This window comes from Lathyrus oleraceus, chromosome 7, assembly GCF_024323335.1.
Source record: "Lathyrus oleraceus cultivar Zhongwan6 chromosome 7, CAAS_Psat_ZW6_1.0, whole genome shotgun sequence".
Lineage (NCBI taxonomy): Eukaryota > Viridiplantae > Streptophyta > Magnoliopsida > Fabales > Fabaceae > Lathyrus > Lathyrus oleraceus.
In genome coordinates this window covers 486,134,468-486,146,903 of record NC_066585.1, presented here as the reverse complement: position 1 = coordinate 486,146,903, position 12,436 = coordinate 486,134,468, and the positions used below count along the sequence as shown (strand labels likewise).

General features: G+C 37.7%; 1 protein-coding gene across 1 annotated transcript; it reads right to left on the bottom strand.

Moving 5' to 3' along the window:
* Nucleotides 1-8,476: 8,476 nt before the first annotated feature.
* On the bottom strand, nucleotides 8,477-9,482 carry LOC127108333 (osmotin-like protein). Its single transcript, XM_051045795.1, has one exon. The coding sequence runs from the start codon at nucleotides 9,414-9,416 to the stop codon at nucleotides 8,655-8,657; it is 762 nt and encodes a 253-aa protein (XP_050901752.1). The 5' UTR covers nucleotides 9,417-9,482; the 3' UTR covers nucleotides 8,477-8,654.
* Nucleotides 9,483-12,436: the final 2,954 nt, after the last annotated feature.

The window sequence follows — 12,436 nt, the reverse complement described above, 5'->3', positions numbered from 1 at the left end:
TTACCATAGATTTAGTCAATATCTCTAATGGTAACGAATACCCCACTACAGTAGGCACAAGCTGATAATCAGGAAAAGTGAAGCAACGATAGAGAGGGTCATAGAATTGAACCAACACACTCAAAAGTCCTTCAACCACATCGGTAGATAATACATATAGAAGCTTCTCATGACGTTGCTTGAAGCCCAAGGGATCTAATACAAAAGATGATAGCTTCCTTAAATCTTTCAAGTCGAGACATCTGAAACTGTACTTCTTAGTGTTCCTTCGTCCATAATCCATGGTCTGAAAATATTTGCAAATAAGACCTCATGTCCTTGAAAAAAAATCGTGTGATGAATGTTATGATGTGCATGAATGCATGAATGCAACAATCACAAATAAGGGATCACACACAAGGCAAACAAACAAAGGTCAAGGGATGAATCAAGTCGTTGTCAAGATCAATCATCCATTTTGGTGGATTATGGTTTACACCTTATCAACACCCAAGTTCCATTGATATTGACAAGACCTGATTGGATCAACCAAGAATCAAGGGTTTTTTGTGAGTCACGAGCATGGAGTCTGGGTAAGGACCATCCCAAAGGAGTGAACTAAGGATAAAACCTGTAGATCATGTTCTAAAAAGTTCCCAGAGTCTTAATTCCATCTATTGGATATTACAGGTTAGGATGACTGACTCATCAACCCATAATATTCTCAAGAGAAACTCATCTGAGTGTAGTATCACATAACAACTGTTATCAAGTCTATACTTGAACAACCTCCACACTACGTCCTAAATAGGCCAAGAGGGGTTAAATGTTCCACGATCCTCAGCTTCTCGGACCCCAAATTAGAGATAGTAATGCCTAGACACAAATAACTTGTGTGGCATTCATAACTCCAAAAGGGTCACCACTGAGTAGATGGGTCTCAAGCCAACTTGTTAAGGACTACTCCACACAAGTGGGCAAAGTGAAAGTCCTCCTTTGACCCTAAGATCCCTCATACTATACCATCCTCCTATCTTAATTGCACTCAAGTTCGGGTTAGAACTTATCTCACCACTCAGAGATCACAAAGCACAACAAGCATATTATATCATAAAAACAACTATACATACATCAAATATACAATTATACAGACACACAAAAGTAGGCTAAACCCACTGGAGACTATTCCCCAGCAGAGTCGCCACTTAATTTCTGTAGCGGTAAATTCATGACCATCAAGCTATGGATAAGCTAGACGTCAATAAAACCAGAGTCGCCACCGCGCTTTTATTGTTTCCAAGGGAAAAGGGAAAAGTACGGAAAAAAACCAAAAGATAAGAAGTTTTGAAATCAAAACTAATAAAATGCGAGAGATTACAGGTAAGGGGATTGGTTACACAGAGGGAAGGTGTTAGCACCTAAAGTGTCCTAGGTACTCCTAGGGAACCCTTTTTTGTGTGCATGTGTATTTTTGTACAAAAGATGTTTGCAATAAATAGAGTGGAGGGATGAGAAAAGAATTCATTAGTTATATTTTTGTGTTTGACAAGACCTTCAGACTTGTGCCTACGTACCAACATAAAAATGAGGGATCAAAACCTCGTAGTTCATGGTAACAATTTCAAAATGGATGTGTTGCTTTTAACAAAAATTTAAGTTTAACAAAGGCACAAAATGCCTAAAAATATTTGAATGAGTGTTAGTTCTTTTTGTCTTTTGAAATTTTAAGTCAAGTATAATTAGGTTCATTTACAAGTTTGATTAAGAAAAGAGTTTAAAAATGCAATGGCATAAGGCCAAAGTTTCTAATTTGCAATATGGTCTAAGTTAAAAAAACACAAGCAAAGAAGATTTTAAAAGGAGGGAGAAATTTGAAATTAAAGAAGTGGGGAAGATATGAAGAGACTAATCCTAAGCAAAAATTAAAAGTTAAGAGTTGAAAAGATCTGACCAATGGGCTGCAATCCAATAGACAAGAATGTCACATAGAAACCCAAATTTCCCTTGGACTTTATAATCGAGCAATATTAATACACAAATAGCAAGATGAAGAGCAAAGCATCAAATAAGGATAGTCATGTACAAGCTTAGTAACTCCATGATCTTCTTCAAAATCTCCCATGTATCAAATGACTTCAAAGATGGCATAAGACACAGGTTCAAAATAACAGCTTCAATATGATCATGTTGTAGATGAACTCAAATGGATCTTCAATATTGTATCAGATGAATGTTTATTTCACAAGCACTTGGTTCCATAAAAGTTGGCATTGGCCAAGTCCTTTTGCATAGGGAGTGTTGCCTAATTCCAAGTCCAAAGTCTCAGATCAAACCAACAGTCCACACAAAATGTCTTTTATGGGTTTTTGTTATTATTATGTACATTAAGGTCAAAAGACCATAAAACACAGACAAGTATATAATATCACAAAATATGGCCCAAGTGGGCAAAGTGAAAATGACATTAAAGTAAACAAATTGAATGGTATGAATAATGGTAAATGAATAAAAGCTTAAAATTTAAAGTGCATAAAAGTAAATGACTTGAAATTAAATGTTAGTTGTTAGTTGATTAGAAGTTAGTATTGCTTTTGCCTTGTTTTGTGTAACTCATTCTTTAGAGAACACTCAACCCACTTATCACAAGAATGGATCCTTGAACCAAGACATCTTCCAAAGGAAGGAAAAAAGGCCAAGTTTCCATACAATACCATGAAAGGGGGGAGACTTACAATCTCACTTACTAGAATGCTATGCCTTTTTGTGTCACAAATTTAGCGCTATGTTAAGCAATCGTAATTGGACTTATGTAGAAGTCACAACTATTTGAGGTCGGGCAATAGAATTTTGGTGTTAATGCATGTTAGAGACATAGTATAATGGACTATGCTCATGAAACATACCACACACAAAAGAATATGCAAAGTCGTGGACCTAATCTCATCCATACTCATGTTGATTTTGAAATCAACTAGCCTTAGGATATAGAGATATCATAGGTACATGACATGAATGAATAAAGAAGGGGAATGAGATGAAGAGGGAAGGGGAATGGAATCAACACAAATTGGTCAAAGGAGGACTTTTACCAAATTAAGATCATTCATTCATTTTGGGAGATGAAATGTACATTTCATCAATCCCCTAAGTCCAACGGTCTTAACTTAACAAAGTCAAATCAACCTTTACCAAGGGCCAACAACACAAGTCAAACTCAACAAGTCAATTCAAAATGGCTCTACATAATTTATTTGGCATTCAATCAATTAAAAATAATTAAAATATGCATTAAATTAAATTATGGTTGGTCAATTTCCTAAAACCTCATCAAAACACCAAAGGAATGGCCATGAGATTTATCATAGGTCAAAGAAGGTCAAAGGACCTTGGAGAAAAAAATTCACAATTTTTGGAAACTTAAAACTATTTTGAAATAATTAAAAATATTCACAAAATCAATTAAATTATGAAAAATATTAATAATGATCCAAAAAATAATTTTAATTCAGAAAATGAAAGAGGATTTTATTTAAATTTTTTTGGTGAAACTCTCATATTTTTTGGATCAATATTAAAATTAATATGAATTAATGAAAATAACATAATTAAAATGAAATTCAAATAATCAGAAAAAACGTTGACCACTTGATCTCCCTCATTAATTGAGGTGGCATATCAAGTGGTCACAAGCGCGCGTTCCATGGTAGACTTGAGTCAGCGCGCCACAAAACAAGTAATCAAAACCAACGCTCGTGATTAAAACAAATTGAATAGATCATGTGGTTCTCGACCTTGCCAACTCACCACCGGAGCAACTCTCTGGTCACCTTCTCAGGCGAGCCTCGTCGGATTGGTCCAATCATAACCATCACTAAAATAAAAAAGAAGGACATGATTTTAAAGTAAAAATGGCACTGAGCACGAATCTGACCTCAATTTATCCTAACTCCAAGTATATTGAGAGATACATGGAGTTGAAATTTGAGGTGCATGATCTGAGTTGGTTCGATTTGACCTCAAAGCAACTCAATCTTCTTGCCTACATTGGTAGGAATTCAGACAACCAAGGAACCAAGAGAATTATGGAGAATTGAGTGAGAATCGAAGAGATGAAAATTTATGGAAAATACCTTCAATGCAGGTCAGAATTTGCTTGCTCTTGCTTTGATTCGTGCTTGATCTCACCCAAGAAGCTTGCAGAAGTAGATTAGAATCAAACAAAGGCTTTGGATCCCTGGAGTTTTGAATCTCAAAACAGTGAGACTCAAACTCAATTTTCAAAAAAAATTCTCAGGATTATCCTTCAAATGGAAGGGTTTGGGGTATTGGAGCAAACCTAGCGCGAAGGGATCCCTAATTCTGAACCTAGAGGCTTCTATTTATAGTTGAATCACATGTTATTTGCACCTTCAAATTGAATTTCCAAATTTGGAAATGGATGATGCATGCTTGCATGGGCGTGTACATGCCCATGAAGTCACTCCTTTAGGTCCATAATCAAGTGTGAATGAGTCTGAAATCAACTTGGAATGCAAGGAAATTGTACACAACTATTTGAAGTTTTGATTTTGCCAAATGATGATGCCATGTTCAAGCCATGCGCAGACCATTCAAATCTTATCCAAAATGGACGAAATTGGACTTTTTGGAAAGGTTAGATCAAGAAGAACAACTCTTATGTTTAACACTTTTCCATTTGAAGCTTGTATCATGGTGAAGTTTGAGGTGGAAGCTTGGAAATTTTAACATATCAAATGTTTTTCTAAGTGTCAAGCCATATGTTCAATTATTTCACCTTGGCTAACGTTTATGTGAGTTCCAAATGAGAAAAGTGTCTTTATCAAAGTTGTAACCCTTTAAAAGTCCTTCAAAATGGTCAACAATTTGATATCATTTGGATTTGGGATGAGTGAGTTATGCATTTTTGAAGTTGAGGAAAATCACTTGTTCAATGGTATTGGTCCAAAATGACCTATAATGTATCCTCATATCACATGCTCATAAAAGTTGAATTATATCTTCCTCCAAACACCAAAGTTTAATTATACACCTTGAATTTGATTATGAAACTTGTAAATATTTCATCTCATAAAAAATGAGCAAGTTATGGCCTTGGGAAGTTGACCTCCAAATTAGGGTTTAGACAAAATGACATATAATCTTTCAACATAAAAAATGACTTTCCAAGCAAAAATAGCTCTAGACCTCAACATGAAAGTTGTTTGGAATGTCATTTAGAGTAACGCTTATCTTGAAATCATTTTCATATGATAAAAACTGTAGGAGATAGGGTCTAGGGGACCCCAATTTTGATCAGATGAAATCCTCTGGTTAACCACCATCAACCAACTTGCTAGCTTGCAATTCTCTTGACTTTTGGGACTCATGGGAGATCATATATTCATAAGATGATAAAATTTAAAGTATCCCTTGAAGTATTTGATAAAATGTTGAAGAAGTTTGGTGAAGAAGTTACATAAGATACCCAGATGAACTAGGGTTTCCAAGGCAAACCAATTTCAAACTCTTGATGCTTTCTTGACCAAAACAACATGTAAAGATCATAGGGACTGATATATGATGTCTAAAGCCATTGTAGACCAATCTTGATTAGGCTCTTAGCAATGAGGGTCTTAAACCCTAGATATAAACTTGATAGATCAAAGGTGATCATGTGCCCCTCCTACAAAAGAGTTAGACAAATGCAAAGACATATTTTTGATATTTTTGTTAGTAAATGATAAAGTACAAGGTATGATACAATCACATGGTGCTTGGCGATCTCTCCCAATTCAAACCCGATGAATGAGGGGTAAGGAGGATGCCAAGGTATGATCCCAATGCTAATGCATATGATGAAGTAGCATGAGGGATCTTAGGGTCAAAATTGGGTCTTACACATGATTGTGTAGATGTTGTACTCTATTCTTCATTCTATATCGTTATTATTGAAATGAATTCTCACCCTTTTTGTTTGAATGTTGCCTTTACATGGGCATCGTGCAGATACTCAAGAGTAGTATTGCTGAAGTAAGTGGAAGGTAGCTCTTGGATTACTTCTTTATTTTGTCGCTTTTACTAGTGGTACCTTGCTCTGATCATGTAACATCGAGTTGGGTTAAACGCTTATTTTATTCCTTATGCCTGATTATGTTGAAGTCATAAGACTAATTTTGTTGTTGATAATTCTTAAGATGTTGAGTTGATTGATTACAACTCTCTTATTTTGTCATTACAATTGAAGATGAGACTAGATGTTATTACTTGCTTTATCTTCCATAATTGTGATGATAATTCCATTGCGATGATACTTTAAAATGGAAGTGAACATGCAGTGACAAGTTATGAATGTCTTATTATGTGAATATATAATATCGATCAGATGAGATGGATGTCGTGTAAATATTCCAGGTATGATTCAAATAAGTGGGATGTCGTGTAAACATCCTTATTACAAATGTGTGTATTGAAATTTACTGTTGAAACCCGTGCTACGGAGCAGGTCATGTGTGTTATGAATGTGTGACACCCTACGTGGTTTTATTTTATATTTAATTCACGTGATAAATTATGTGCGGGGTTTAAGGTGTTACACCCATTATGTTTCCTTTTGGGGGTTTTCCTTCGGGATGATAGGAGTCATGTAGGTCTCCTATAAAATACTTTCCCTACTGGCATTCAAGGGGGTCATCTATTCGAAAGGTCTCCAGCTTATCTTCCCTGGACGCGATGACTTGTCTCGGTTGTACACTTTGTCTAGGGATTTTTTTTACCTAATTCCTATGATCTTGGCGGCCCATTCTCTTTTATGTATCTTGATCTCTTTATTGCATTGCTTTCTTCTCCTTTAATGTAACATTCGGCTTGAGAGTGTCTCTTCTCGCCCTTGTCGAACATTGAAAAGACTAGTGGTCGAAACCTTGTGGTGTTTGTTGGCAGAGAATTGATGTATCAACTTCTTTGTCAGATTTTGATAACTTGTGACATAATGTTTAGGCAGACTCATGTACCAACGTAAAACGGCCTCCTTCAGGGTTCCTGCAATCATCTTTTATTTTAATGAATCGATGCCCCCTATGATTTCCATATGGGTATTGACCGTCAAAATGTGTTCCTGAGGATCATGGTTCCCACTGAACATAGAGGGTGAGGGGGTTGAAGTTATCCGAGACCTGATCGTTCCAGATTTCTTCTCACAGTGGTTGAGTATTGATATGGTCGTCTGGATCTTTCTCCTTCGGATTGGGGTGTTAATGATTCTGCTGAAGCTCGTGGACGGTATTTTGCAACTGCTCATTTTACAGACGCAAGAGCTTTACAACAAGGGTGAGGTACATTGATTCACAATTTTGTGCGATCAAGAAAAGTTTTACTAGGGTCCCACAACGGGCACCAACTGTTCTTGTATGAAATATATTTGATAATTTCTCTGAAGCTGACTATAAGAAGTCGCAATGTATTATGAATTTTTCTGTTTGATCCCCCACTTTTCTCTTCCGGAGGTCCACCTTTTATAGTGCCTCTCGTTAATGGAATAATCACATTAATAATTAATGATTTATCGCGAAGGGATGGTTTTCCGGCTATCGGGGGCATAGAAGGACATTTAATACTATTGATGTAAGTTATTGATTGATCTGATCAGGTGGGGACTTTGCACATACTTTCAGGGTCCAACTTCAAGGTGATAATCGGGTTATCGTTCAGGAATATGTACATCTCAAATGTACACTCGGGTTATCGTCCAGGAATATGTACATCTCAAAGCACTTAAAATTGTCGTCAAAATATGTGTGATGATAACCAAGGTGTGTTGATATAGAGAAGACATCCCAAAAATACATACTCTCACATACATTTTTAGTCAGAGTGTTTTCGAGAGGTTTTATCCGTAATGTTGGCAATTCTTCCGTTTTCAATGTTGAATTTATTGGAACTATGTTTTGGTTGAATTTTCGTAAATTCTTGAGCATAAGTTTATTACTTTTTCTTTACCTTTTTCCTTTTATTTAATGCATTAATATGCAAATGATATGATGTGCCAAACCTAGTTTAAAATTACATGTTTCTTTACACCATAGCAGAAAACAAACATTAGACAAGATGCCTCGTCATCTTTACTTACGGTCAACCAAAAAGAGAAGTAGTAGGGCATACAAAACAAAAACGATAATGAAAACTTTCAAAAAAGAGAATCGGTGGAGTAAATAAAGATTTCCTTATTCGTGTAATTTACTTGGATTTATCAAAAGTTAAAAAGAAAAAGTAGAAACTATAAACCACGTGACGACTGCAGCATTGCACTCGTAATAATACCAAAAAGTATTCGAATTTCGAAGTTGGAGCCAAAGAGGTGGATTGGTCCTTATCACTATGACACTGTCGAATGTCGAGATAATAAGGTGACCCCTCTGTGTCCTTTTGATTTTAACACCATTGGAGTAAAGTTTATAGATCTAAAGCTTACTACAAACACACATTAAAAACACATAAAACGAACCACACAACACAACCATGAACCATCTCCATACTAGTACTACACTACAGAAAGTAAATTACAAAGACAAAAAAAAAACATAGATTCTCTTTTCCTGATTTTATTATTTCCCTCAACCACGTATCAGGAGTAGGTCACTAAACAATAACCCAACCTAGACACATTTTGTCATAAACATTTAGTGGCAAAAGATAACCTTAAGCTCACGAGGGGAAGAACACTGATGAGTCAAAGAAGGTGTATCATGCGCATAGGTAAAAGTCTCAGGACACGCGTGCTTGAAGAAATTCGTATACACGGTAGGTTTACAAGTTTGAGGGTTGTTAAAATGGTTCCTACAACAGAACTCATCTGTGTGAAAAGCTTCACATCCACTCTTACAGGCCACAACAGGACCATGAACAGCAGGAACACGGTGCTGCAAAACATCAGGACACGTGGCAACGAGATTTGCTTTACAACCAACCACGGGGCACTGACCTTTACCCTCGTGCGGTGTAACTGTCAGTGGGGTGTTGAAACCGTCGACGAGGCTGACGCTGTAAGAGGAGAAGTCGTTGTTGCCGTGGTGTACGTCGAACTGTACCAGTGTGGCGGGTAGTGAACCGCCTGCTCCGTTGCATTCGAGACGGTTGGCGCAGTCGCCGGTGAGGCAGGTGAATTTGTTGTTGGACGTGGAGCAGCCGGTTCTGGCCCAGGCACGGCCGGCCCAGTGGGTGTCTGGAACGTTGATGGAGCGGTGGGTGAAGGTACGGAGCTCGAAGCCGCCGCTGGCGAGGTTGGTGTGGCCTTCGTTGGGGAGAATAGCTGGCCAGACAGTGTAGGGGCAGTTGTTAACGAAGGTGAAGAAAAGAGCGTGGGAGGATGAGAAAATGGTGAGGAAGAGGAAGGTGGAGATGAGAAGCGAATTGGTTAAGGAGGACGAAGAAGAAGAAGCCATTGGAGCTGTTACTGTATTTGTGAATTTGTGAGTAAGCTTAGAATGTGCTGTGTTCTTATAGGCAGAAAGATGAAGAGGAGAATGAACGGTGTTTGATGATGATTGATGAACGGCTAGTTTTATTTTCGATATGACTGGAATGCCCTTTCTCTGTCGTTGAAAACGCTGTGTTGTTTTGATTTTTTTAAATTTGTAAGAAGGGTAAAGTAGGTATAAGAGGAGGGAGCAGATATGTACTAGTACTACTTTTTCTGTGCTTTTTTGTCTTTTCATTGAATTCTGAAAAGGCGGTACGAAAGACAGGAACCATGGACAGGACTAGTCGGTAATGAAGTTTCTATTTTTGACGTTCGGTAGAAAAGTGATTAATTTGAACCACAATGGTGAAATGAAAACTAATTACTCACTGGTCTATAATTTTATAGTAAATGGTCCATTGTTGTAAAATTTAGTTGAAGTATTTGTCTCCATTGTCAAATTTAAATGGGTGATTTTATGTCTGAAATGAATTTTTTAATTTTTTTAAGTATGATGTAAGTGCGGAATTTTTTACAAAAATAACCTACTTTTTTAAGGAGATTTTCAAAATATCTCTAGTTTCAAAAAAAAAATTCAAATTACCCCACTTTTAGGAGGAGACGTCAATTCAATTGGCGACTCCTCTTAAATACTTGAATGGAGGCGCCAATTGGATTGGCTAGGGCATGTGTCCTAGTCAATCCAATTGGCGCTCATGTGTATTACTTGAGAGGAGGCGCCAATTGGATTGACACCTTAGTGTAAAATACAATTTTTTTTATAAATGGTATACGTGATAGGTAAATTTGAAATATGACCAATTGATATTAATAAAATTTGTCGTTTACACAAAAAAGCCTAATGGTCATGACCGGGATCACCTAACCGACCTCCGGTCCCACATCCCCTAGCTACCATAACCTGTGGCCCTAACCCACGTTGATGATTCACCATTGGTGTTTGAGCATCTGAGGGGCCAGGAGCATCACTACCAACTACAGGAGATGGTTTGTTGAGGTAGTCAGACAAGTCGGCATAGTCTTCAGTATGCATCGATGGTGTACCGTCGTAGCTGAGCTCATGACCCATGCTAGATAAGTTGGATTTTGGTTGACTCATTAATGGGCGACCGAGACGGTTGAAGGGAGACATGGGTGTGAACGATGCGTCGAGGAAATGTTGGAAATGTTGTTGGGGTGTTTGGTAGAGATAGGGTTATTGGATGTTTTGGTTTTGTGAGGTTTGGGCTTCTTGACTATGGTAGGAGGAGGGGTGGTTGGTGTTGAATGATCGTTGGGTGTTCTGGCTAAGGCGACTTTGGTAGGGTGATGGGGTGGGTGCGAAGCGATGTTGGGTCTCAGGTTGATGGTCAATTTGTTAGTGGTGGTATGGGGTATGCTCTTGGTATTGGGGTTGGGTGTATGATATATTTTGGTTGTATGTTTGTGTGTTGGTTGAACGGAACGTTTGACGGACAGGGGGTTGTGTGTATCCGGTCTGACACTGTTGTTAGGGGTTTGATGTTGAGGTGTCAGGTGTGTAAGTCATCTGGCGTGGATCATACAAGTACATATCCTCGGCGATGAACTGAAAACCAATCGATCTATACCAAGCCATATAAGTACGACTTGGTTTTTCTTCAGTTGGCATGACTGCGTCAGTTAAGACATGGTCATGGCGGTGCTTCCATTTGCGACACTCCGATCTTGCGAAGCTTTGCCATGGATTGAAGTTCCATTGGTCGTTAACTTTGCGCATATGTCATTCTCCTAGGCTAGCTGGGGGATCCGGGATGTTTTGGGGCATACCGAACTGCAGCTTCACACGATCACTGTTGTGCATCTCCATAGTTGTGAACCGTATTATCGGTGTGTATGCAGTCCATACGGTCGCGTCTTCAACGTTGATCTCATGGTCATGATCCAAATTAAGGTATGGACGCCAAATGAACTGAAATGTGAAAGAAGATAGGATTATAATCTAGGTAGAAAAAGTTAACAAAATATAACGAAATAATTAAGTTATTATCCTTACGTCTGTCGGTCGAAGGTGATCCAACAGGGTGCGATACTGAGTAATACAGTATCTTGAACATCTGTTGTAACTCATTCCACGTGCAGACCATCTACACCAAAAAGTCAAAAAATATTAGTTAGAGATAATAATCTTTAAAGAAGTAAGTAAAGATATAGCAATTTAAACAACTTACTTTTGTGCATACGAAAATGTGAAAGGGTTATTGTTGACGGGTGCTAGGGACGGTAGCCTTGACTAACCCCATGCTTGTAACAAAACAACACATCCAGAAAATATAGATGTGTCTTTGTGTGAGTTTTTGCACAAGGAGCTATAGAGATAGGCTAGACAAGAAGATCCCCAACTGTAACTTCATATTCTATCTACATGTCTAAGTAAAGGTAAATACATAATATGCATGCTAGAACCACTACCTTCGGGAAATAAAAACGAACCAATTAACATCATAATGTAACACCTAGTTTTTATTATTTGAGCATCTTCGGTAGAATGCTCATCTAAGTATAAACTATTATAGTACGACTTAAGGCGTGAAAGTAGTATACCTTGATCTCTTGCATTATCATCTAACAAATCAGTCTCCAAGAGATATATGCAAATTGAATTTGCATAGTTGGTTTTACCATTAACAGCCTTACCTTCAATGGGCAGTCCCAAAAGCATGTAGACGTCTTCTAACGTCACGGTACACTCACCCGTTGGGAACCAAAATGTGTGTGTCTCTGGTCGCCATCTTTCGCATAAAGCTAGAATGAATTTGTTATCTATGGACCAAGACAAAATCTTGCTTATATGACCAAAATCGGTGAGTTCAACATAAGGTTGAATCATCGGGTCCATATGGACATATTCGTGGACCCGAGTCCGGAACCTTGATACATCCTATAAAAGAAAGAACAAAAAAATTTACTAAGTTGGTATGTTAAAATAAAAGGGGGTTGGTGAAGATGAAAGAAAAAAATTTA